At 39.5% G+C, this 26,563-nt stretch overlaps 2 protein-coding genes and 1 long non-coding RNA gene across 5 annotated transcripts; 2 read left to right on the forward strand and 1 right to left on the reverse strand.

Annotated features, from left to right (window-relative positions):
* Positions 1 to 47: 47 nt before the first annotated feature.
* LOC124342624 lies at positions 48 to 1,008 on the reverse strand. The gene is made up of 2 exons (XR_006918918.1): positions 791 to 1,008; positions 48 to 252 (listed from the first exon to the last, which is right to left on the reverse strand). It is a non-coding gene; the product is annotated as an uncharacterized LOC124342624 (long non-coding RNA).
* LOC124342557 (tax1-binding protein 3 homolog) lies at positions 61 to 1,629 on the forward strand. Its single transcript, XM_046795590.1, has 5 exons — positions 61 to 200; positions 305 to 433; positions 502 to 538; positions 607 to 647; positions 1,002 to 1,629. Exons 1-5 carry the CDS (start codon positions 153 to 155, stop codon positions 1,110 to 1,112), a joined length of 366 nt encoding a protein of 121 aa, XP_046651546.1. The 5' UTR covers positions 61 to 152; the 3' UTR covers positions 1,113 to 1,629.
* Positions 1,630 to 1,914: 285 nt separating this feature from the next.
* On the forward strand, positions 1,915 to 9,888 carry LOC124342174 (vitellogenin-3-like). 3 transcript variants are annotated; one of them, XM_046795171.1, is made up of 29 exons: positions 1,915 to 2,106; positions 2,252 to 2,275; positions 2,342 to 2,505; positions 2,590 to 2,736; positions 2,810 to 2,992; positions 3,063 to 3,302; positions 3,386 to 3,894; positions 3,956 to 4,124; positions 4,231 to 4,545; positions 4,618 to 4,743; positions 4,813 to 4,911; positions 5,017 to 5,090; positions 5,157 to 5,373; positions 5,437 to 5,722; positions 5,786 to 5,935; positions 5,998 to 6,106; positions 6,177 to 6,486; positions 6,565 to 6,793; positions 6,875 to 7,014; positions 7,136 to 7,324; positions 7,405 to 7,545; positions 7,611 to 7,781; positions 7,873 to 8,170; positions 8,262 to 8,407; positions 8,499 to 8,666; positions 8,876 to 8,959; positions 9,034 to 9,227; positions 9,304 to 9,514; positions 9,589 to 9,888. In XM_046795171.1, exons 1-29 carry the CDS (start codon positions 2,034 to 2,036, stop codon positions 9,757 to 9,759), a joined length of 5,337 nt encoding a protein of 1,778 aa, XP_046651127.1. In that variant the 5' UTR covers positions 1,915 to 2,033; the 3' UTR covers positions 9,760 to 9,888. The 3 variants fall into 3 exon arrangements, with proteins under 3 accessions (XP_046651127.1, XP_046651188.1, XP_046651251.1); XM_046795232.1 differs by having other exon boundaries at positions 2,357 to 2,505; XM_046795295.1 differs by having other exon boundaries at positions 1,916 to 2,106; positions 2,357 to 2,505; positions 2,574 to 2,736.
* The last annotated feature ends 16,675 nt before the right edge of the window (positions 9,889 to 26,563 follow it).

Consider the following 26,563-nt stretch of genomic DNA (forward strand, 5'->3'; position numbering starts at 1 on the left):
TGGCAACTTCGCCGGTTAACCACTGTTTTCAGTTTTCCGTTTGACAGCTGTCTCTTTTTAACTGCACAAAGAAAAAGAAAAACAATTAGTTTGTCTTTTTGACACATTTTTTAGTGCGTAGCTAACTGTAGAATATTTGAATTTAGATCAAAATGTCGACTTTTTTTCACCAAGCAGGAACTGCAATGGAATGTCTCAGCGTGAGTGTCCCATTGAATTATTGACGTTTGATTTTGACCTCGAATGACTCACCTAAATAGCAATATTGTGTATCTAAAATGTCTAAATGTGTTATTTGTTCCAGATTCCCATAACTTTACACAAAGAATCTGTCCTAGATCATGAAGGAAGAGAAGTGCATAGGTGTGGCTTTAAAATAGGAGGAGGAATCGACCAGGACTTCAGAAAAAGTCCTCAAAACTATTCCGATAATGTTAGTTACTTAAGCAGTAACACTGGTTGTAAAGATTTTACCGTATTTTTATTGTCTATTTTCTTTAGGGAATTTATGTCACTGAAGTACAAGAAAATAGCCCAGGTAAGAGAGTGCAACAATTTGTTACTGTGAAAAATCTAAAAATTAATATATTTTTAATAAATTTATAGCAGCAAAAGCTGGTCTGCGGATGAATGACAAGATTCTGCAGGTATTGTATTTGGTTGAGTTGTTTCTTTTTAAAACATTTACGGTCATTTCAGTGAATTAAGAAATATTAAAATTGAATTGAACTAGCTTAGTGAAATGTTTGCATCTAATTATTAAGTCCAGATCTTGTATTTTGGTAATTACCTCAATTGTGCCAGTTTTTTTGCTTTTGGAAATATTGATTATCACTAAAATCCGGATGTCAGATAAGAAACTTTTTTGACCCGTCACGTTCGCACTTGGCACGTCTCGCCAGAAAGATGTCTTTAATATAATTCTTCACGTCTTCCTTCGAGAGTGGACTTGGTTTGGCCTGATTTTAATAATTTGTTTTTTTCTTTATCTTCTTTTAAAGTGTAATGGGTACGATTTGACCATGTGCACTCACAAGAAGGCTGTCGACTACATCAAGAAATATCCCGTTTTGAATATGCTGGTTGCTCGCAAAGGAGTAACACATTCGTGAGCACAACAGTTTGGACGCGTTTGGACGACGAGGACCATTATATCAGCTTTATATAGATATTTAAATATGATTTATTGAGTTGGGGGAAAAAAAACGAGCCGTTTCAGTAAAATTGAATTTTATGTCGACTCTGCTCGTTTCCACCCCCCTTATTGCTGGCGGCTTTCATCATTTTCTAATCAATTTATGCTTTTCCTCTCTGTCACCTCCCTTCCAATTTGTGCTACAAAATTCAAAGAAGAGTCGCAGTATAATGTTGGATCGTGTCGTGCCAGTGCCAAAGTTCCCTCATGATATTGTTTTTCATTTTGTCGAATGAATGATGTTGTTGTTTTTCTTCTTCTTCTTTTTCTTTCTAAAAGAACAAACCCAACGCAATATTTTGCTGATTGACTGGAGCCGATCGTTGAACTTGTCATCTTCCTTCTGTCTGTGAAACTGCTTTCAAATTAAATTTCAATAAAAATTCAAGACGAAAAAAAAAAATAGAATAAAATCGTTTGGCGCTGCCACCGAACCACGTTTTTGCTGATGATTGTGTCGATATGAGTGGAAGCGAGCGATTATTATGACGCGAAATACTCGAACCACGTCGGAAAAGAAAATGGCAAGCAGCTGAGTCATGAGGAGATAAAGAATCGGTCCCGCCTGCGATTGCTGAATTGACGTGACTGGTCGGAGAGAGTGAAATGGTCCAGCCACCAAAGTCCAAGGCTCCCTTGGGTCAAACGGAAAACGGGTATTGCTTTTCGCTGTTACCGCACATGTTGCCGTCGTCCCTTGCGGCTCGGGCGGGACGGACGTGATAATCAACCCATCAGGAAGCCAGTTGACACTCTCTCCATTCGAGCCCATCCAGCAGTCGTGTTTTCCCTGCGCTCGCCAGCGCAGTCGCCCGTCTATAAATACGTGGATGAGCCAATGGATTCGAATTTCACTAGGATGGGCATGAAAACGCGGTTGGCCGTCCTTGTAGGGCTGGTCTTGTGTCTTGGTAAGTGTGTTTCATAGTGTTGTTGTTGTTGTTTTTGTTCCGTGTTTTGGTGCTCATTCCCACTACTCGCGACGGATATAAATCTCATCTTACTTTTTCATTTTCCCGCCACCACCACCACCACCTGCCAACTTTTGCCCGACAGCTTCGGTGTCGTCTGCCCGATACAGTAAGTTCCGTCCTTCACATTTACCACGTTAGTATATAGTATAGCTTTTTCTGCTTTTTAAAATTGGAAAAATTAAAAAAGCACCATGGGCGGCTGGCAGTGAGTACGTCTACCGGATGCACGCCATCTCGGTCAGCGACATTCCTGAGCTGGGTCCGCAGGCGGCCGGTGTCAAATTCGACTCCCAGCTGACGGTCCAGTGCCGCGACGCTGGGTCCATCGTCGTCAAGGTAAAGTTCGGAGTCATATCATATCATCATGTCACCGTATGGTTCTCTTTTTGTCTTTCTAAATGGAGTTTGAAATAAAATTAGCTGGTGGACGTCACCGCCTGGAATTTCCACACGGACGTCGGCGAGAGCTGGAGCGAACTCGAGTCCAGCCAACTCGGCACCCAGGTCGTCGTCGAAGGCAAATATTTTCTAGAGAAACCCTTCGTCATTCGTCACCGCGAGGGCTTGGTATTTCAAAAAAAAATCATCAATTTACATTTGGGTGATATCAATCACAATTGGCGCTATTTTTGAAATTCAGTTTGAATCGCTGGTGGTGAGTGCGGACGAGCCATTTTGGTCCATCAACATGAAGAAAGCCGTGGCGTCCAAGTTGCAGCTGCACGTCTCTGGCAGCCGAAGTGTCGAGTCAGCGTCGCGCAACTTTGGCCTGCCAACGGAAGACTCTTATGACGACGTCAACTCTGTCTTCAAAGTCTTTGAGGTAATAGGGTCACTACGCCGTATTTATGTATGTACATTTTGAAAATCTCCTTATCTTGGACGATACGCAGAGCGGTGTGACTGGCGAGTGCGAAACCCTCTACGAGATCGCCCCGTTATCGGATGCCCTCATTCGCTCCGACAGCAAACTCAACCCCATGCCCAAGCTTTGCGTCGAAGGGACTTTCTTCCAAGTGGTCAAGACCAAGGACTACAGCAAGTGTCGGCTCAACAAGCCCGTCTACACCATCATCGCTCCTTCCGGATGGCAATGCAAATCGGGCGTGGCCGCTTGCGGAACAGCTCGTTCGGTAATATACGAAGTGAATTTCATTGAATTATTCAAATAATTTTACAAATGATTTATCTTTTCGATTGGATTTCAAACACAAAGCGCTCTTCCGTCAATCGTTACATCGCCTGCGGCAGCTTGGAATCCTTCACGTTATTGAAGATGACGCATCAAGGAGAAGTGCGGACCAGTCCGTACGCCTACGACACGGAGCAGCTCAGGTCTCTTTCGCTGATGAAGTTGACGCTGCAGGCCGTCCGCCACGCTTCGTCTTCTTCGGCCTGGCCGCCCAAGGATTTGGACAGTGGACTGGCCATCGGATCGCTGGTCTATTCTTTCCCGGGAACGAACGCCAGCAGCAGCAGTTGGCTTTCGGACGGACTGATGCGGATGCCTCTCCTGCGCGATCCCGACCAACTCCACCAGGGCGTCGACAACCTTCTGGAAGAGGTGGATCGCCTTTTGGCCAAGGCTGTCGATCAAATGGAAGTTAGCCAAGAGGAAGCAGCTGTCGATACGATTTCAGCCATTTCACATCTCGTCCGACACTTGGACTACCAGAAAATCAGTTCACTCGTTGGAGAAATTGGCCATCGCTCGACTCTTGAGAGGTGACGAGAAAGTAAAATTCGGGTTTGAATCATTAAATGGAACATTCCAATTTCAAAACAGGAGCATCTTGCTGGATGCAGTGATTGCAGCTGGCAGCAATCCAACAGTGACCTTCTTGAAAGAAGCCATTCTGAGCCGACGACTTACCAAGTCAGAGAGTTTGCAAGCCATTTCCGGTTTCCCGTTGTACGTGCGCACGCCGACAGCCGAGCTTCTTAACGAACTTTTTGTAACACAATCCTGAATTTGTTGACCCGATTCCAATCGCAAAACCGATTTGTTATTTCAACGCAGTTTACATGCAACGTTCACCTTTTTTGTTCACTCATTTATAGACTATGCTGAAAGCCACCAGCGCTTTTTCAGGATTGGAACGGCCCATCTATCACTCGGCGATGATGTCCGTTTCCCAACTGGCGCACGTGGCCTGTGTTAACGTCAGCGAAGCTCGAACTCGTTTTCCGGCTGGACTCTACGGCGACTTTTGCCAACCCAACGACGCTTTCATTACCAGCCGACTGGTCCCGCTCCTCTACAAAGAAATCAACGGAGGGGGCTCAATCGAAGACAAAATGGTTGCACTGACGGCCCTCGGAGAAATCGGCCACGAATCCATTCTCTCCGTCGTTCTTCCCATTATTAAGGCTAAGGTATTCACAGTTAATTTTAAATATGTCTGTCTGGTCAAATTGCCTGATTTTATCTTCATCGTCCGATATTAGGGTGATTACTCTCCACTCATCAGGACCAAAGCTGTAATCAGTCTGCACAAAATTGCTCACGATTCCAACACAAAGGTCATCCAAGTCCTGTCAACTACTTTCCAGAATCCAAACGAGAGTAGTGAAGTAAGTTATAGATTTGTGGAAATGGAAAACCATACAATAACTAAATTAATTTCAATATGTTTCTCACAGGTTCGTATGGCAGCTTTCACGCTGCTCATTTTAGCCAATCCTCCGGCGTATAGGTGGCAGAGGATCGCCGTTTCCACTTGGTTCGAACATAGCGCTCAGGTATCTTAGGACGGTACACCTTTATAACAGTATACTTAATTTTGGTTTAACTAGTGTGATATTTTACCTTTTTTTATTATTTAAAAAAATATGTACTGATTTCAGGTAGCCTCCTTCGTGTACACGACTCTTTCCAGCTTGGCTAGCAACATTGAACCGGTCGAGAACTTAAAAGAATTGTAAGTTAATCTTATAATATTGGGTATAACTCATAGTTCATCAAATTTCTCTGGCCAATTGATTAGATCGGAGAAGGCACAAATCGTGTTGCCGTTAGCCAAACGCGTTCCCTTAGGTTTGAAATATTCATACAATTTGAAACGGTCTCAGTTGGTGGCAGAACGCAACGCCGGCGCCGAGTTCCACAGCGAAATGTTTAATTCTGAAGAGTCCATCTTCCCCAAAAGTTTGTACAGTCGGCTCAGTTGGGTTCTGGGGCCATACCACTTTGACATTTTCGAGGTAAACGATCAAGAACAAAAAATACAAACCAGCAAATAATTATTAAATTTAAATCTCCTTTAGTTTGAAGCGTACGGAGAAAACTGGAGAAGTGCCTGGGACCGAATTGTGGCCAAATTCAACCCGTCCTCGGAGAACGGTGACAGTTCTCAATCAAGAAATAGCGGCCGCTTCCGCGAATTCGACCTGCATCCAGACCTGCGCCGAGTGAAGAAACAGCTCAACGCCAAAAGTCCCATTCCAGCACAGGACGCCGGATCGGCGGACGCCTTCTTGCATCTGAGTTTGATGAAAGCTGTTCATCATTTCACTTCCTTCGACGAGGCAGGCATTACCGACTTAATACAAAGTATTAACTTAAAACTCTTGCCAAGCTGTTTACAAAATAAATTTTGAAAATTGACCGACACAGGTCTTTTGGCTTCCAGTAGCGTCTCTGTCAAGCGCGAATTTTCCCGTCGCAAGTGGATGCCTTTGACTCACGCTGAAGTTCTGGTGCCAAGCACGCTTGGCTTCATGATTAGTACACGCACTCAGACTCAAGTTTTGACATCTTTCAAAGGTATCACACATTCTGTTTCTCAGTTAGTTGCGTTCATTTCATTCGAGCCCAATTTATCATAGGTGATATGCAAATCACCAACGGAGGCTTCAGCGATTTTATGGATTTGAAGAAATGGGCTAGTTCCGCCTCTATCAAGAATCTGGGTCTTGAACTTGACGTCAAGCCAACGTATTTAAAAATATTTCAGTCCGTTTTTAAACGATTTTAAAAATAACATATTGCTGATTGTCATTCGTAGAATAGTCGTCAAATTGATGGCCAGCATGAGTGTCAACGTGGAATTCACTAAAGCGATACCAGTTTCGGGCGTTGACACTCACGTGACCCTTAGTCTACCTGGCCGGTTAACTCTTGGTGTCGAACTAGACAACTGGAAATTGATGACGGCCTGGAAGCCGGCTTCATCGGGTCCGGCTGGGCTTACCACCCTTTATCACTACCGGGTCCGGCCGTTCACGGCTCTACAGGCTCTCGGCACGGACCTGCCAATTAATCCTAGTCCCGGTGAATCAAAAGATGTTCATGCATTTGGAGTGACTCCTCAGACGGTAGCCAAATCCAATGTTAATTAACTACCGTTTTTACAATTACAATAAAGTGTTGTATCATTGACAATTCAATTTCAGCATCAATATCCAGTCGGGGGCAAGACCGGATTGAAATTGGATTGGACAAGCAGGAGTGAACTTCCAGCTTCGGCCAATCATCGATCCATTTGGCAAGAACCACTTTCCAAAATCCTCATGGACGCGAACTTTGCTCTCCTTCCTGTTTCACTCCACCTTCAGTCTTACCGCGTTACTCTGGATCCAATTGCCTCCGAAACCACCAAAATTGTCTTCTCCTTGAATCTCGGTAAAAAAATCTCAATTAGTGATAACAATTCAAGCGAACCAGAGAGAGAATTCTAAAATTTTGAATGCAATTATTTTGCAGATGCAGCAGATAAGTTGGATAGAGGAACTCAAGTGTACAGCACAGGTTCGAAATCACCTGCCGCCATCAAAGAACCGGCCAATCGCATTCAGTACCTGTCAAACAATATGGAACCTCAAATCAAGAAGAAACTTAACAAGGTATTATCTTGTAATAGATCTAATAATATTAACTCTAGGTGTCTATTTCCTATTTTAACTAGAGGATTATCAAGCTGATTGAATTAAAAAAATTTTATTTCATGTTTTGTTCTTGGCGAAGGTTCTGGGCCCTGTACCAAAAGGATCGGCCATTCACGTGGACGCCAAGTTCATCATGGAAAAAATGGGTTCACCGCCTAAGATTTATGGTGCCTCTTTTGCTGGAGCATACGGAACGGAAGGCACCAAACTGGCCGTTAATGCTCAGCTGGAATTACCCATCAATCAAGAAGTGTCGGATCCGTTTACCGTAGGAATTCTTAGTTTAAATATTTTTTTAAAAACAAAACATATGCTTAAAATTGCCGGCTATTTTTTTCATTCTGATAGTTATGCATTGAAGGAGGCGGAAACTATCCGCGACTACCTTCCCTGGACCGACGTACTTTGATTGAGACAGCAATGGAAGCTTCTTGGAACGCCAACATTGGTTTTGGAGACTCTTGTTCTGACCATCAGATCGTTGTTGATGTACGTATAGTTGCACTATCTCCATTTAGCGCATCCATGTAACTATTCAGGTTTAAAATGATTAGGTTGGCATGAGACGCAGCGAAACGTTTGGGCGATACGTGGAAGATTCGCCAGAGAATCGAGATTGCATCATGCACGAATCTCGTGGAGAATTCAGCCATGAGCAATGTCTGGCTGTCAAGGAGCTTGCCACCGTGCTGGACGAGTACGACGCCACCGTCAAATACGGCCACGTATAATTTCATTCATCCGATAATAGTTCTCCTAATTTTGCTATCGAAAAGCAGTTCCTGACGGTTTCATTTTTCCGTCTCGTTCGTGAAGATGTTACCCATACTGTTGAACGCCACGCTGGGCATGGAAGGCTGGCTGAAAAGCAAATTCTATCCGCACCTGTCGGAAAATCGAGTCGGAGTCAATAACGCCAACAAGCAGCTGCGAATCTCCGCCAAAGTTCAACCGTCCTTGTCGGCCGTTGATTTGATGTTTTTCAAGCCGCAGTCCAACACTTTGTTCCGTGAACTTCCGCTTTCCGACACGGCCAATGTGGTTTTCCCAATCAGCGCCAAGAGTTCTTTCATCGAGAGATTGATCGACAACACCATCAGCGATGGATTTGCTCGTAGGCCATTTTCGAATTATTTCTTTGTCGCTTTAACATTTACCGAAAAATATTAACCAAATTTAATTGCTATTTGTTAAACATAATATAGCGATTTGTCGCTTGGAAAGGAATAGCATTACGACGTTCGACAAAGTGCAATACAATGCGCACATCAACGACTGTGAGCATGTCGTGTTGACGGTTCCAGGCATCGAGACGCTGGCCGTGCTGATGCGTCAAGATGGCGAGAACAAAGTGGGTGATGGCTAGATTTTCTTACTGTCTAATTTAATTGTTTATCCGCCACCTGCTAATAATTCATTTCTTAAATTCATTTATTATATAGACCGTTACCCTGTTGGTTGGAAGAGATAAATTGGAAGTGTCCGCAGCCAGCCTAAAAATTCGATACAATGACATGGACGTGGTCGTCACCGAGGATCAACCACTCGAGGTTCATCATGCAGAGCAGGCTTATCAGTCAAGCTCACGACCGTCCATTGGAGTGTATAAGGTCTGATGCGTAAAATATAGTATAAAACCTAACGTCACTAAGTGCCGGAATTGTTGATTGTAATACATTATACTTGCTTCCATATTATGCAGAAACAATTTTTGCCAAAGAGTTTAGCTGTTAGAACCGTAATGATCTAGTTGGTGGTTTTGTCTTTTGTTTGATCTGTATATCGGAGTCTATTTAATATCCCCTTTCCCATACATCAGATCGGGCCAGCTGCATTCAAGCTTTCTTCACACAGCCATGACATTCACATAGTCTCCGACGCCTCCAGCAGCGTCACTGTCAAGGTCTGTGTTTCTATAATATTTCCCTTTTGTGCTGATGCTGGATGCATAAGGACTTGCGTTCTGTTTTTTTTTAGGCACCCAGATCATTCCAAGGAAAGATGATCGGCCTTTGTGGTAACATGGATGGAGAAATCGTTTCCGAGTTGCGTGATCCTCAGCGTTGCACACTCTCATCAGGAACCTTGATGGCCGCTTCTTACCAACTGAACGATGGCCACCAAGGAAGGACGTGCTTGGGTCTACCCGACAAAGTCCGCGGCCAGCTACGGTAGGGAGACTACCATTGACTTAATAAAATATTCAAATTATTATTACAATTGTACATATCGTCAACTTCTTCCTAGTGAGGAGCAAAATACCTGCCACAACAAACATGATCGAGACTCAAAGGAACCCCCCATTTATCCTTCGCCTCCAAGCTCCCCACCTACTGATAGTTGCATAATTCGGCGAACACTTGTGGTAGTACGTAGTTCCGATGAAGCCAGATGTTTTTCAACTAGCATCGTGAAAGAATGCCGAGCATCCTGCTACGGCCCTTCCAAGCCCACTATAGTATGAGTTTAAATATTATACAACAGAATGAATGAAAAATAAATCTGCTATCTATTTTGTTTTTTTCTGTACAGATTGGATTTCACTGTGTTACGAACCCAAAATTAGGCGAAGAGCTGGAACAAGAGGCAAAGCATAAAGTGTTGACTTTTATGCTCGGCAAGAAAGAAGACATCCGTACAACGCGCTACTTACCGACTGTTTGTCGACCCAATGTTGAACAGGTTGACTCTATGTTCACTTAGGCGTTTCGAGCGTAATTTGAGTACGCTTTACTTCCTTCTGATTTGACACCCATGCCAACAGGCAACAATCATTTAATACAGTTACAACATTGGCCGCTATTAATTGTTCAAATAAATCGATTCATTGAATTATCCAGCTTATTAAGTTCTAATCCATGTATCGCATACAATAGGCCTAATAACACTATAATAAGCCATAATAATTTGCTGAATAAATATAAAATGTGTAAACCCATTATTAAATCATAGATGAAACCAAATGACTAAGATACGATATTTAGAAGATATTGCACGGTTCATGGCTGCTGCAGCTTATTGTGAGTCGCCGACTCTTTCAGTCTAAGTGAACCATGGGAATAATGGGAAATATTTTTTTGATCAGTTCCGCCAGTGCACTAAAGTCCATTTTGGCTATTGCACTAAAAACACTCCAAAATGTACCTGGTCAGTGCAATATAATTTATGTATTTTTTCCATACTTTTCTCATTTTTCCCAAATTTTCACGATTTTCCCCATTTTTCTCGTAATTTCCCACATCCCCCGATTTTTCTCATTTTCCCCGATTTTTCAAACTTCCTCCCATTTTTCTCTAAATTTCACGATTTTTGCCAAATTTCCCTTGTTGGTCTAAAGCTTTTTTTGTTTTCCCGACGTACCAGGGGAAAACAAATACGAACCCGAAAGCAACCCCTTGACTATATTATTTTTGTAATAAGTCACCATAAGTTGGACAATAAGGGAATTCCCCTAGCTAGCCAATTTCAAAAAGACAAAATAGAGTGATAAATTGTAAATATATCATGATAACATTGACGTTATTACCTTTAAAAACTTAAGGTATTTAGTGAAGAATTTTAGGATACTATTAACATTACACTTAAATAATTTCACTGCTTTTTCGTATATTTAGCTAAAAATATGATGTGCGGTTTGGGGTAGTTAAAAAGTCGTAGAGTAAACTTTAACGAAGAATTTGTGATTCATTATATCATAGACTACAGGGTAAAGACTGAACTCTCGTATAACCCCCTCCTCCTATAATCCTCCTGAAGCGATGCGCGTGCCCTGCTTGCCAGTAGGGGTCAGGTCATCCGCCACTGGAAGGTGATCATTCGTGTTCCCGCTTCCTTACTGTTTACGTGCTTCACACACACATATTTTCGGGTATATGTAATTCATATGGATTTTTTTTATTTTACACCAAAATTTTACATAGCCCTTCCTTGTGCCCCGGGAATTTCTACTTAATTTTACTTTAAAGTTCATGTGCATAAAAACTAGTTTTATGTGATCCACTTTTCCGTTTGAATAAAGCCCTCACAACAGTGTTGCTCGATTTGTTTTTTTCTTATGGTTTCTTATGGAAATAAAATTTCGTATACGTAACAAAAAGTGTGAAACCAGAGCAATAGATGCCTGGTCGGTTCTCGGCTGTGTTGGCTTCCCTATCCCGGTTTTAGGGTAAACGTATCCCCGATTTTCAGACATTTTAGGGCGGAGCTTGTCAGAATTGTGAAGTAGAAACTGGAAACAGAGCCATCTAGGCTCTCAAAAGTAGCTGAGCGTAGTAGCTGACACACTCACTAGAGCGCTCATTCCAGTTTCCAAATCGGACCACGTTTACCCTGAAACCGGGATAGGGAAGCCAATACAGCCGAGAACCGACCAGGCATCTATTGCTCTGGTGAAACCAAGAAAGCTCAATTAGGGAAAAATATATTATCATGTATTTTATGCAACAAATTAAATTAGAAAAAGATCCCCATTTCAAAATAAAAATAAATTATTCTAAATATTAAAGTTTTTTAGCATGATTTGAAAAGAAAATATTGGAGGTTAATAGAAGGTCATAAACGAACCAAAAGAAGATAACAAAATTTTTTAAGGTAACTTTATTCGACAGATAACAGTATTCAATTTTAGCTATTCTGATTGGAACACTGCACAAAATTGGATAGGACTTGTGAAAATTTATTAACAACCACAAGAAATACGTGCAAACAATCGAAATCGCGACGTTGAAAAATTATTACCAAAACGATTTTAACCTAGACAAAACACCTTAACCCACCGCAGGAATTCAGTTAACCTTCTTGAAATCGTTGATGATACGTTGTAATTACAACGTATCATCAATGATTTCATAATCACTCAACATACAGAAAAGTAAACTCAGTTCACTTTGAGTCTAGGCATTGATCATACGCTTCCATTTTAATAAGCGATTCATAACAGCAAAATGAGTTTTCAAATGGTGTGCGAAGAAGTGCTTTTAAAAACACATTCTAGCATTGCCAGTTTTGAAACTCACGAATGTTTGCAATTTGTCCCAGACTTGTAAATTCTTCAATCAAGTTATTGAAAACAATTTAAACTGGCTGTAGAAACTGAAATTCAAACAAAAGGTAAACATTTAGTAATTACTGCCTCCCCCTTCCTCGCTTTAAATGAAAATTGCCCGTCAAGATGAAACTAATTGAGCGAATTTGACATTTATGTTCAGTTAAGGTAGTAGCAATGTAGCGCACTGTAGTAAGATAACTTGCGAAAAGTTGATTTATCAAAAAATGGATTGTTTTTTTTTATATTTTACTATTTTTTCAGAAATTCTTTTTAATGATTATGCATTACAGAAAATTGCAAAAGGGTATTTTTTGGTTACCCTCGTTTTTCATTCTGTTTGGACGAAAGCATTCAATAAAGGGTGAGTTGTTTGCTGGGGGGGGGGCATATTCTGCTTTCGGTTGTGTTAAAGAGTACTAAACCTTCGATTACTTAGAAAAGTAAACTCCGAGAAATTCATTCTATATGAATGTAACGACAGTTTCAAGTTTCCGCAAATTTCTATGTAATGGTGAATATTTCTCCCTTCCCTCGTTGATGACAAACTAATCTAAATCAAAGCAAAAATTAGAAGTGGAATTTGATACACTTTATAATACTTTAAATCCCTCAGATGGCCCAGAGTGGCCAAGCAATTGAAAAATGAAGAAATAAGGAAATGGTTAACAAAGGTTAAAAGTCAATACAACATAGAAAAACAAATCAAAATCTCTGAAAACGATTCCACCAATAATGGTCTTCCCTCAATCGATTCCATGACTATATCCCAGTCGTCCCGGACATGGTTATTTCGCATGACATTCTCGAAGATTCCATTCTAAATATAGCCTACTCTACAGAAAAGTAAGGTTTTCAACTAAATCAATCTTCTTTTTGCTTTGGTCACTTAACTAAATTTTATTTCCCAAGACAAAATCATCCTTAACTGAAATTTCTTATGTGAAATACGTACTGCGCCTTTTGCGATGTGCTCATTTTATCGAAGAACTCCATCTCTGTCTACAAAATGAATCAAAAGAGCCGAGTAAAGGAGCTCTTCTGGTATCACAGTGGAGTTCCTAATGGAAGAAGATGTTCCAAAATGGAAGAACGTGTCAGAAACCCTAGATAATTTGCATATGCATGTTCAGAGATTGCTAGAGGAAAAGATAACCTCCACAGCATATGTCGTTTACACATCCCACATCCCACATCACCCCTTCCCAGAAATAAACTGGTAATCCAACCGTTTGTATTTTAAGCTATAGCTTAATTTAAAAAAAAAACTATTAACAAGCAATCCACCACTCAAGTGCACCAAATCCATGGACCCCACTTTTTTTTTCCCATTCCGCTATGGAACCTAAAAATCTGAAATAATTCAGGCATATCCAGTTTTTTACTCCGGATTCACCTGTGTTTGCAGAATTTAAATATTCCCTGCCGTTCGGGAGATATTTAATGTTAAAGTTTTGGTTTTTCAAATTTTAACAATTTTGGGGGGTCTTTGGTATCGCTTTATGGGTGAATGCTAACCTTTAAAAAAAAACAAATTCTCCCAAAAGTTTGCTCGTCCATCCCTCAATACGAATCCAAAAGGAATTTACATTCTAGATTAGATTGGCCGAGTTATTCCTAATCTAGTAAAGTGTAATTTTTACAAGTTTCCCACCCAGCCTAGTCGCCATTTTTTATCACTCTCCCTCGCGTTCCTGGCGGATGACAGCCCAAGCTACGCTTTCCTGGCCTTCACTTTAGACCGGGGGACATACTGTAGGCCCTTTCATATAGTCTAGTGGCCGGCAATATGAAGCCCGAGGTGCAGAGAACTCGTATGCTTCGGCTGTCATCCACCAGGAACGCGAGGGAGAGTGATAAAAAATGGCGACTAGGCTTGGTGGGAAACTTGTAAAAATTACACTTTACTAGATTGGGAATAACTCGGCCAATCTAGTCTAGAATGTAAATTCCTTTTGGATTCGTATTGAGGGATGGACGAGCAAACTTTTGGGAGAATTTGTTTTTTTTTAAAGGTTAGCATTTACCCATAAAGCGATACCAAAGACCCCCCAAAATTGTTAAAATTTGAAAAAACCCAAACTTTAACATTAAATATCTCCCAAACGGCAGGGAATATTTAAATTCTGCAAACACAGGTGAATCCGGAGTAAAAAACTGGATATGCCTGAATTATTTCAGATTTTTAGGTCCCATAGCGGAATGGGAAAAAAAAGTGGGGTCCATGGATTTGGTGCACTTGAGTGGTGGATTGCTTGTTAAAGCTAATAAAATTGATTAAAAACCATAATATAATCGTCCTAAAAGAGATTTGATCACGCGTTTTCAACGTCTGCCGCTGGGTGGCTAAGAGGATGAAGCCAGAGAATGTCAGAAAATGGAGGGTTTTATTTTTTTTTTTAATTTTAGCAGTTAATATATGGGCAATAAAGCCACAAATAACAAAACGGCTTTGGATATTCGTAGAAGGGGACTAGCTCTTCATTTCTATATAATTACAGTACCAAAACTAAGTTTGGAAACACGACGAGTGTTTCCGCGCTTTTCACACGGCGGCTTACGGGACAAAGTGTTTTTCGCAATAACTCACGTTTGAGTTATTGCAAAGAAAAACTAAAAAAATCTTCTTGTAGAGAGAATAACAAGCTTCCCCAATGGTTTTTTTTAAATCATGGTGAATAGTTCTTTACTCGAAAATAAATTTTAAGTTTGAAAACATTGGCGCTTCCGCTATATGTTTCCATACTAAAGGGTGTGGCACTTAAAAAATTGCCAAAAATTCAAATTTGTAAATGGTTACTTGAAACTTTCACAAAAGGTAGATGACATAGTCATCTACAATTGGGCAAAGTTTCAAATTTTTTTAAAGTAGAGTAGTTTACTAGCAGAGCTAGTGTTGTAATTCCGTAAAAATGCAAAGAAAATAATAAACTAGAATGACCACAACAAGATCAGTTAAGTTGGTTAAAAACAGAAAAAAGGCAGAATAAAAAAAAAAAATTCTTATTCTTTTCGTACGGTTTACGGGTCCTCTGGATTATTTTCATGAATTAGTTTAATTAAAGGAAAATGACAACCTTAATTTGATGGGGGTTGCAATTTGTTTTGCTCCACGACTTCTTTTCACTTGGACTGAAGTAAAAAAAAACACATTTTTAGGAAACATTATTGTGGCAATTTCAGTATTTCATACCAATTTTACTTGTGATGTCCGTAACACCTGATAGGGACGACGTTTTTGCATGTCTTGCACACAACCCCTTCTTCTTTGCCTTTGCCTCACACGCTATCAGACTCTTTCCAATCGGTATCAGAGCTATGAGCTTCCCTGACATTCTCTACTGTTGGAATTTGTGTAACATCAACCATTCATTCTGTATCTTTGGCAACTCTGCTTTTCTTCTCTCTCTCGAACTGTTCATGTGATGTGATATTGCCGTCTGCAAAAATAGCGTGGTGTGCAATAAAACGTGAGTGAACTGAAGCTAGTTTGTCTAGACTTAACTCGAGTTACTTATAGTAGAATCATTGATTAAGAAGTGAACGTGAACTAAGGTGAAATCTGTGACTTAAATATCAGGGTAACATCAGTATTGTTATTTGTTCTCTTTGAGTATCCTATGTGCCACAGATGTAATCCCGTTATGAAAAGGAATAAACTAAGAGCTCTCATCCTTGGATCACTATTTTTAACATTTTCAACAAAAGCAATTTTGTTTGAAACAGTCGAAATTAGGAAAATTATAGCTTATTTGGGTCAGCATAAGATATTTCACCCAATCTCATCCGTCAGCGCTAGATGCAGAGATAGGGAAGCGGACATCGTACTGATAGCCCAATCAATTTACTTTCAAGCGTTGGTTTTCGGTTGAGTTGGGCATTTCAAGCAAATATTTTACGGAACATAGGGACAGATCCTTAATGATTAATGTATGCATTTCCTTTATATGTAGAAACAAACGTACACTTATCGCAGCCAGGAAATTTTTTTCCTTCCTCATTGGGCCTTGCTTATGGAGTATTCAAGTTATTAGTGATATAAATGGCTGATGTATTTTGATGCAGATCTTTTTTTCCTCTTTTCATTTCTGTCTCCAGAGCTGTGTTAAGATCAGAAACTTCACCATATAGTTTGGAAATGGGACCCTCATTTTCAATTTTTTTTCTTTGGCTATATACGGTTTTCTAGAACTTTTTGCTGCTCCTTCAGCTCCCGATGTGACTTGTTCGCATCATCCAGTTTTCTTCAAAATTCTGTCACCTCTTGATAACATTGGAATCCGGGTTGGTCCCATGGTGGCATTCTGGTCTACTCTGGTTGAATCAAGGAAAGATTTTCTTGTTGAGGAAATTAGTGATTCTTCATGTGTGGAACAGTTCATGCTGATTGGGGCAATTAAAACACTAATCCCACGGTTGAAAGCGGGTGGCGTGTCGTTTAGGAACGATGCTTCCTCAAGTCTGGCGGGCATATTACAAAATTTTCATCGTAATTTTTCGACTCTTCCATTTTTGAAATAAGATCTTTTGGAAATATACAGTCCTTAAATGGAAAATCTCTTCACGCCGTTCGTGTGTGTGGGCGGTTGTCTAGAGCTGCTTGGGCGATTGTTGGAAGGGAAGACCAAAAAAAGTTGTGTGTATGCTCTTATGTCTTTCCTCTTTCTTTAAACTTATCTTGCTGCTTTTGCTGCTGCTTTAGATTGTTGAAGGTTTCGAAAGGCAAATAAAGGAGTTTCAACAGGATAACTGGGTTCCTCCACTGAACCAGGGGGGGGTGAAGATACAAAAAAAGGCAATCAGCGACAGCACTTTCTACCGGCACGCCTCTGTTGATACTTAGCTTTCATCTTTCACAAAGATTGCACTGAATGGTGCAATGCCAATTGCGCAATTCAGTTAACATCTTTCTCTTATTCTTGCACCACCAAATCCTTGTGATCGTGCAACTGTATCAATCAACAATGTACCCCCAAGTATCCAAAATACAAGCTTAATTTTAACTGTGAGTATTTGTGTCTTTTATATAAGTTAGTGTTGTGCCTCATAACTTGTGATAGTGACAATCAACACAGACTTAGTCGCTGATCAAACATTTGAAGACAAGCCCGACATGCATTACCTGTATTACATTTTTCAGCCAACTCTTCTGACAGTGTGAGTGGGAGTAAAGTGGGAGAACAGTATGACAACAGCTTTGCCTTCAAGTAAATTTTGCTCGCTTCTTCTTTCATTCTTCTTGAGTTATCCCTCATCCGTCCAACTTCTATTCGAAAGCTTTCAACCACCTTTCAATTTTTTCAGCTGGTAGGAAGTTTAAACTCGTTATTTGCCTACAATTTTTTCTCGTTTCTTTATCTCGTTGATAATCAGGTCCCAGTCCAAGTTTTTTTTTAATTTAAAAAAATGGCCAGTGTGAGAACAGTATGACAACAGCTTTGCCTTCAAGTAAATTTTGCTCGCTTCTTCTTTCATTCTTCTTGAGTTATCCCTCATCCGTCCAACTTCTATTCGAAAGCTTTCAACCACCTTTCAATTTTTTCAGCTGGTAGGAAGTTTAAACTCGTTATTTGCCTACAATTTTTTCTCGTTTCTTTATCTCGTTGATAATCAGGTCCCAGTCCAAGTTTTTTTTTAATTTAAAAAAATGGCCAGTGTGAGGTGAAAACTACATCCTTTCACCTCAACCGTTGGAAAAATACTTCGAAGAGAGATCAAAACTGAGGCATCAAAGTCTCAAACTACTTCCATCACTGGGTAATTTTTAATGGGATTTTCAAGTAGTTCACTTATCTTCGTAAAGACAGCCTTATAATCCCTCTGGCTGGCCTGAACGTCTCCTGTGCAAAAGATTTTTCAGGCCCTGGCCTGAATGTCGCGGGCCTAAATGTTGTGGGCCTGAACGTCCATAAACTATAATCCATTAACTGATGCTAATATTGAGCAAATCGCGACATTTCAAATTTCTGCTTTTGATTTTCATCAGAATTGGGTCAGTATCAAAATTTACTCAACAATCCAGTAGCAGAAAGCTGAATGAAAATGGATATTGAGCTAATCTAAGATATCTGTTTCTAAATTATTTTGCCGAAGCCAATACATGAATGAGAATGAGAATAAGATATGAAAACACACTAAATATGAAGAACACCCTTGAGAAATTATGAATTTGGTGAACACTATGGATATCCAATTCGCCTCCGATATTGAACTGGCCAACCAATATTAAAAGATGAAAACCAAGTAAAACATAGCACAGCGCCGATCAAACCAATGCGATTTTAATAAAACTAGTAAAAAATCGGATTCGTTTTGATTACCCAATCTACAACCAGTTAAATGTTTATACCTAGGATAACAAAATAAGGAATACTTAGGTTAACTTTGCATTGTTTCAAGTTATTAGGAAAATACAGTTAAAATCATAAAGTACAGTCTCGGCATTGGATAACATATCCAATGCACTTTCAACCATTTTTTACATCTCACAGCACTGCAGTGAAATACCAATTACAAATTTACTTTGGCATAATCATGGAATCTTCATCCCGCTTCATCCTAAAATATACATCTTACATCGGCAGATTAAGATTCTGCCAATATTCATATTCTATTCGTAATTCTGGAGTAAACGACAAGGCTGAAACAGTATAGGACCAAACAATATAACTATAATACAAATTATTAGTCATCTTTCGGCAAGCCAATATCACACCGATAGAAAATTTTTGTTAATGATTTCAATAATGAAATGTTGATACTAAACAAGCTAAGAAATTTATTTTAAAAATACTAGTGTTATATCTCATCTTTACAGATAATCGTAGGTTAGACTCCAATCAGCTCTGTCTGATTTATCTACCTTGCTTTGACTGAATGACAGCTAATTGAAATAATGAACCAAGCTTGCAATATTATGAAACAAAATGTTCCATATGGGACTTTTAAAGGTAAGTAATCAAATTTATTTCAGACAACGAGTATCGGCTTTACTGTGGAAAATGGTTAATCTTAAGATTAGTTAACAAGATGGGACGAGGAATGTTGTCAACATCTATACAACCTTAAGGTGTTTGGAACGGGGTTGTGCCAGGTCGTGCTGTTTTCCCCCAACACCAGTGCGTAACTATCACAATGCCAGTCGTCAGGTTAATAATTGCACTGGTAAATTTGTGGTGAACGTGGCTACTCCATTCTGCATACCAACGACACTTCTGTTTCAGTTCAGATTTGTAAATCTATTATTCTTACTTATTGCTTTGTTTTATTTCTGTCCCCTTTCCTAGTTAAAAGATTGGCTACTTGATTGGAATAATAAACCAAGCCACACAAATTAACCGATTCTACAAACAACGCGGCTCTATGTTGACATGATATTATTGTTATATATCGAATAACTAGTATTCTTTCAACACACCATTTTCTGAGGAAAATGAAAAATAATTACCAATATCAGGATAAGATTTTGATGATAAGATTTTGTTGAATAACCACACGAAAAAAGTTGTCCGATATTTGCTTGCCAATTTTGTGAGAATAAGGAATTGCCGACACAATTCTCGTATTCCGGTTAGGTATTTTTTGTTGTTGTAGCAAGTACCTCTATGGTTACCTTTATGCAGGTTAAAAGTCTAATTTTTTTACATTGGGACATTGTTGTTCTCCAACGATTTTGGGTAAAAAATGGTTTCGCACATCGATTCGGTACATTTCCAACTTGAAACCGTGTCCATTTTTGCAATGCAAATATTGAAACCGTGTTTTGGTACAATAATCGGCGATCGATGTTATAACGTCATTGGTTTATCAGTGTTAGTATGACAAAACTGGATAAAATGAAGAATCAATTTGAAAATGAATCGATCTGGTGTACGAAACGGACATTTAATCACAGAATCTGGATCGGAAACAACAGTGGACAAGACCAAAATTGTTACCGGGGGCATTATTACTTTGTAAATTACATTCGTTTTCTTATTGCGTGTTGTCTATTAAAATGCAATAACTGCAAGACTGTTATGTATCCATGTCCAGCGGCAACTAATTTATAAATCAATCAATCAAGACTGTTATGTAATATTTCGGATTTCATAAATTTAGGGATCGGGTTTGCACCAATAGCAGATTCCCGATTTTGGAACAAAAATAAAAAAAAAGTGTGCATTGTACCGTGTGATCATTACGTTGACGTGACGTTAAAAATCGTGTTCTGCTAAGACCAGTCATATCACACATATGGACAAAATTACGTAATTGAACTACGTTATGGCACCCTCATCAAGATTTGCCAAAAGGTATGCTGTTAACAGAGAAATTTCAAAATTATTAGAAAACGCAGGAGAAGCCAGGTTGCAAGTCACTACAGAAAAGGTGACATGCCATCATCTACAGGGTAAACAAAAAACTAAGTGTATGTGTTAATATTACAAATTACTAAACCTTTTCACTCATTTAGAGACAGAATAGTAAACTTCCTCAACCATGCTTTCGCTGAAGATGAATTCAGTGGGCTTGTTCTTTTTACTGCTGACAACCCAACAATCTCTCAAAATTCCACTTCTGAAAGGACAGTTGTCGACATCCCTGAAGCCCTCGAAACTCTTGTGTCTGCTATAGATGACAAGGTTTGAATAGCTGCTCTTTTCGCCAAATTCTAAACAAAGAGGACATCGTTAAATAACTGGCCTTATTATATACAAGACAACATTTAGTCTTAGCGCCCTTTGGGAGGTAGCAAAGTTGCTCAAAGCTTTGGGACACGACATTCCGATTGATCCAAGAACTATCCTAAAAACTACTAATACTCTAATCAAAAGTAAGATTTTCCACCATTTTAGTTTAAATAGAAAGGGCATTTTGTCAAAGTTGAGAAAAGGCATGATTGAAAAAAACTTCTTGTTATCGAAGTTAATATTGGTCGGACATTTGTTTTTAAAACGAATTCTTTCGACTTGTGACCGATTCTCTGTAGGGTTACCAATTCGTATGACGGATAGCCCTTTGTTTTCAGTATTTTTGCCGGAAAGGGGAAACCTCCGATTCTTGTATACCTTTTGCCTTTTCTGGATGAATAATTCCAACTACAACATGAAGGCATTGAATTCCATGAAAATTTCTACAAGGTCGAGATAAACTCTTTTGTTTGTGACGCACCTGCTAGACAATTTCTGAAGAATATAATGGGGCATGAAGGTAATGGTTGTGAAAGTTGCAGTAAAAAAGGTGTGCATGATAATGCGTATCCTTTTATGACGTTCACAGAACTTAATGATATTTTCTTGTGAACTGACAAATCCTTCAGGACTAAGTTTCATAAAACCCACCATAGGATCCAGCCCGTTGTAAGATTTAAATATCAACATGATCTCTTGTTTTCCCCTGAATTACATGCAACTCATCCTACTAGGAGTTTTCAAGTAGCTGTTGACAATTTGGACGGGAAACTGAAGCATAAAGTATGTCCAGCATAAACTTGGAATACGAGAAAGAAAGAAACTGGAGAAAAGGCTTAATCGAATTCGACTCTTATACCCTGAAGAATTTCACCGTATTCAAACAACCTTCAAACACCCTATACCAAATTTAAGGCAAACGAATTGCGTACGATTCTTTTTTATACCGGACCAGTCATCTTAAAAGGAATTTTATCCAGAAAAAAGTACGTTCTTTTTCTATATCTGCACTTGGCACAAAGAATTCTTCGCTTGCCTACCCTTTGTGAAACATACTCGTTCTTGACAAGGTCATGTTTACAATACTTCGCTTGTCAGTTCAGAGAATGAACTTAAGGGGGAATCACCTTATTTACGACGTACATTATTCACTTATTCATCTAGTTGATGACATTGAGGTCCAAGGGCCCTTTTGGCCTATATCTGCCTTCTGTCAAATTTAAACTTTCCTTGGAACAATGAAGACGCTTATTAGATCTCCTAACATAGTACTTGCCCAAATGGTTAGGAGAATTTCTGAACAGGAAAGATCTCTGAATATGACCAAGTTATAATAAATAAATTTTCAAACAACATCAGAGCTCCAAGATGCAATATGCAAGTTTGAAACCGAACATAAGAAGTAACTCCTTTTACCTTTGTAAAACGAGGTCGTTATCAAAATCAAATCCTTTTCAGCATCACAAGTATATTTCAAGACGTTTTCAAAAGCTAAGAATTCACCACCATGGTGAACAGCATGAAATATCTGAAATGTCGCTGTGATTTTGGAAGTAAACGAGACTTTTGTAACACTTGTCCTGATTACTGTAAGCCAATGCAAAACAAAGCAGAATTTGTTTAAATATAGGACAAAGTCGTCCCAATATCAGCATTCACATATCGGTTTGCAAGAACGATAATTACTTAGGCCATACTTTCAAAAACATAGGCTCAGGTTATATTAATATTCAAAGAAGCATTTAAATTTTACAGTGGTAAAATATAATTTAGTGTCCGTCGTTTTCTAGTAACGCCAATTTGATTTTGAATTTTATATTGTAGTATTTCACACACTGTAGCCAACAAAAGAAACGTAGAAAGTAAGGGGATAAAAACTCAAATAGTACGCGTGGCATTTTCAAATAATAAAATAATGATAAGTAATCATGAATTTTATATTACATTTTTTTTAACCATCACGTTATTCTAAATGGAGTTGATAAATGACAATTTGACAATATATCCTTGAAACTTAAATTTGGCAACACGTCTACTAGAAGCAGACATTTATTGTGCAATTTTTTTACACGTTTTAAGTTTATAGCTTTCCAATTTCACTCGCAATTTTTGCACGAAATTGAATTCTTGATGCAAAAAAAGAAATGGTTGACAATGCCCCTCTTTCAGAATCAAATTTGATAAAAAACAGAACCATTAGGAAACGGGCAACTTCATCATCAGAGCACGGTCTACCAGGAAAGGTAGGCAAACGCCATGGTAGCAGAATATCCATGGGAACTTGATTTGTCCCTTCTTTGCGCTTGTATCGCAGGCGTAGCTTGGCCACAACTCTTCAATTCTACCGTTGCCGCTAGCAACTGAGCGTGGGATTTGACTTCCCCGAATACATAGAAGGAAGGGGACTCTATGCAACACACACAGATAGTGGCCAAGCTACGCCCTTTACTATTCCGGCTGAACACAGGGATAGAGTGTTTTACTACCTCTCCTGGTAGACCGTGATCAGACATTCAGATATTAAAAAGAAGTCTAAGAAAGGAGTAGAAGCTACACCTATACCTGCACCAGAAATTCCGCAAGGAATATACACTATGGTTTTTTTTATAGTTTTGCCTCACTAAATTTGTCATGTTGTCCTGTGCATTTCAGAAAATTTAACTCGGAGTAGTAAAGAGAAACGGAGTAAAAATAAGGAATAGAATGGTGGCAATTAAACACCAGCAGGTGATTTTATACGGTTATTTGGGTGGTTTAAAATGTATTTGATTAAAGAAATATACAGTTTATTTTTTAATTGCAGCAGCTGTGAGAAACCTAACAACAACAACATCAAACAAGACTATAGTCAAAGCCAACAAGTCAAAAGGCATGATATGTAATCATTTGAATTAAGAAATAGTAAATTCCTTAAATATTTTTTATGTGTGGTTCTCAACAGGAAAGTCAGAGTCTGATAAGGCAGAAGAAGAAGGTAGTTACAGTTCCCTATCAAGTTCACCCTTCAGTCCCTGTAAAAAAACTGCATTAGCTTTACATGACAGTAAGTCTGAAGAATCTACGTCAGAACACGAGGCGGAAGAAAGATCTTTAATGACATCAATAGGCCTACAGATGAAACAGCTACTCAAGTGGCAGAAGAGGGTGTGTTTGACGCCCAATCTAGAAGACCAGAGAAGTTGTGGTGTATTATGGTGACGTTATATTGGAGGTTTTTCCTGCAACAGATGAGGACAAATAGGGTAACGGAAATGTATTTATTGCTATACCTTAGTGAAAACGAAAGAAAGTTTTCGTTTGCTTACTGTTTTTAGTTTTAGCAATCCAGCAAGCAGAAAAATCAATGTAGGTACAGGTCGACGTGGGGAAAATTCTTGTTCAACTAAAAATTGAAGTGCAGCTGCTGATCTGGACGTTGCCCATAAGGCAACTAAAGACAAATACGTTTTTACTGATATGAAAACTATTTCCCCCTTTGTTGTGGGTAAATTTTAAAGAAATTAATTTTTGTATCTATCTGCTTTAATCGTTTTTTTTTTCTTTTTGATGTAGACATAATTTAGCGTCGCAGCCAGACCAGCCAAGAGTTGACAAACGACACATTCTTAAGGAAATGGGGCTAGCTGCTTTCGCTAATGCAGCGGATGAGGACGGTGGGGTCGCTAAAAGGAAAAAAACTTACTGCCATAAAAAAGCTGCCTTAGAGACATTTTTTAAAGGCAAAAGAACGACTTACGACGAACGACGTAGACGTCAACGAATAAGATTAAAGTTCTCATAGTTTGTGGTTGTGAGGTCTTTGCTACTCACTGCTGCCACGTCCAATAAACTGTATTGACAGCTATATTGGTTTTTATTTTTATGTTTATGTTGGCTGCAGTTCATAACTGCACATATGTGGTGCATTGAATATCGATATCGATAGCCTGGAAGTCACTAAAGAAGAGCGGTATTTTATACAATAGGATGTCTATGTAAGGCACTGCTCACAGTGATTAGACATGACGGGTTTGGAGCAGTAGACTCATGTATTGACGTCTAGTCAATAGGAGGGGAGTACAAGAAAAGAGAGAAAACACATATAAGATAAAACCTAAAATGGAGGGTTATTTGGCTGGATAATGTGATATGGCTTGATTTTCATGTAGGTTGAGCTGGACAGGCGAGTTGGTTGAGCTGGATCGTTCTCTGGATCGGCGTGCTCAAACGGCGTAACGTTATGGGTGTGACGTATGCCGCTGGTGCCGACGTCATAGCCGTGACATGTTACGGTGGTGGTGACCATCGCTGAAAGGGCAGAGATAATGAGCTGCCCGGGGCATTAACATCCACATAGTTTGTTTGTTTTATACTTAGATTTTAAAATTAATCCGTTGCTTGATAAAATTGAGAAACAAAAATTATTTGTGTTTCTCATAGAACATTTGGGAACATCACACTACATGATCATAAACTATGTGAATGTTGTATTTTCTTGTCATCTCAAAGTATATGGTATAATTTTTAAAAATTGTGTGTAACATGTCGTGTTAAAACTTTATTTTTTTATAAATAGGATATAATTTTACAAAAACATCGCATAACCATGAATTATATAATTGCAATTATAACACCAAATATTAATTTTATTTGTAATTTAACAAAAAAAGTACTGCAAACAGTAGTATACTTTTCGTTTAACTAAAGGCAGTTTTCACTACTCATCATGAGTATACATTAATAAGATTTCAGTGATCAGTGAGATTCGTCCAACTGTGGATACAGTAACATATGTGGCTTCAAAGATATCATCAATATCCTGTAAACCGTTAAATTTGTTAATACAATTTAAGTGCCAAAGCCTTCTTCCCAGCTGTGCGGTCTGCCAATGTGCTGCTAGAACGAAGATCTAATGCCACTTCTACCCAGCTCTTCACCGGACACTGCTTCGTTAATTCATATCTACACCGTTTCGGCCTCTCTCCTTCCACTTCCTGCCTATGTGATGCCCCCTCCGAGACTATTCCACATTTCATTCTTCACTGCCCTATCTTTTCATCTCTCAGATCTATCCTAGTCGATGTCGTCTCTTCCAGTGGTCATCCCTGGCCACCTCCTCTTCATATCTTTCCCCAGTGCAACCTTCTATGGAATGCCCTTGCCGTTTTTGTTTCTCGCTCCAAACGCCTCACCCGCAAAAAACGCGAGTGGTGAGCGCCGTCTATGTTTGTTTGTTTGTTTTTTTTTGTTTTTTTTTTTTCCCTATAGGCCACCTGCCCTTCCCAGTTTTTTATCTGCCCGGTTTGTTGTGGCTTGGGCCCACTGACTCCTGTCACTGGTGACCTCAGTCCGCCAACGGGCCAACTCTAAGTCTTCGCCACTGTTGCGGATCGGCTCCCTTCACAGACTGGTTCTGTGCCAACGGGATGCTGTTGCCGGCAACTTCGTGGGCGGAATTTTATTTTCTCTCAGTCCGTTTTAGCCTATCATTCTCCATTTTCCTCCGTTTGTCCGAGTGTTCGTTTTCTTCGGATTTTAACTTCTTGGCTTGTTCATCCACCCGTTCATCATTCATCATCTTCTCTCGCAAACTCGTCTTTACATTTAATCCCGCCTCCTCTCTACCCTCAATTCTACATCTATAAACGGTGTTATGTCTTGAGGGGCTGTTTCCCGCCACCTCGGGCGGCCGCACCAACATATGCGGCTCTGTGACGGTGGGGACAGCAAGAGGGAAGGCTCGTTCTGTTTCTGTGATGCCACTCCCCGCCTCCTCTCTACCTTTGAGTCTGCACCTATAAACGGTGGTATG

This window comes from Daphnia pulicaria, chromosome 1 (genome assembly GCF_021234035.1).
Source record: "Daphnia pulicaria isolate SC F1-1A chromosome 1, SC_F0-13Bv2, whole genome shotgun sequence".
NCBI classification, from domain to species: Eukaryota; Metazoa; Arthropoda; class Branchiopoda; order Diplostraca; family Daphniidae; genus Daphnia; species Daphnia pulicaria.

Bases quoted from the DNA above. Each gene is read 5' to 3' on its own strand.
- LOC124342174 (XM_046795171.1), top strand. From the start codon at position 2,034: ATGGATTCGAATTTCACTAGGATGGGCATGAAAACGCGGTTGGCCGTC. The intron at 2,506-2,589 runs GTAAAGTTCGGA...AAATAAAATTAG, and splicing joins CTGGGTCCATCGTCGTCAAG to CTGGTGGACGTCACCGCCTG. The intron at 3,303-3,385 runs GTAATATACGAA...TCAAACACAAAG, and splicing joins CTTGCGGAACAGCTCGTTCG to CGCTCTTCCGTCAATCGTTA.
- LOC124342557 (XM_046795590.1), top strand. From the start codon at position 153: ATGTCGACTTTTTTTCACCAAGCAGGAACTGCAATGGAATGTCTCAGC. The intron at 539-606 runs GTAAGAGAGTGC...ATAAATTTATAG, and splicing joins AGTACAAGAAAATAGCCCAG to CAGCAAAAGCTGGTCTGCGG. The intron at 648-1,001 runs GTATTGTATTTG...CTTCTTTTAAAG, and splicing joins TGAATGACAAGATTCTGCAG to TGTAATGGGTACGATTTGAC.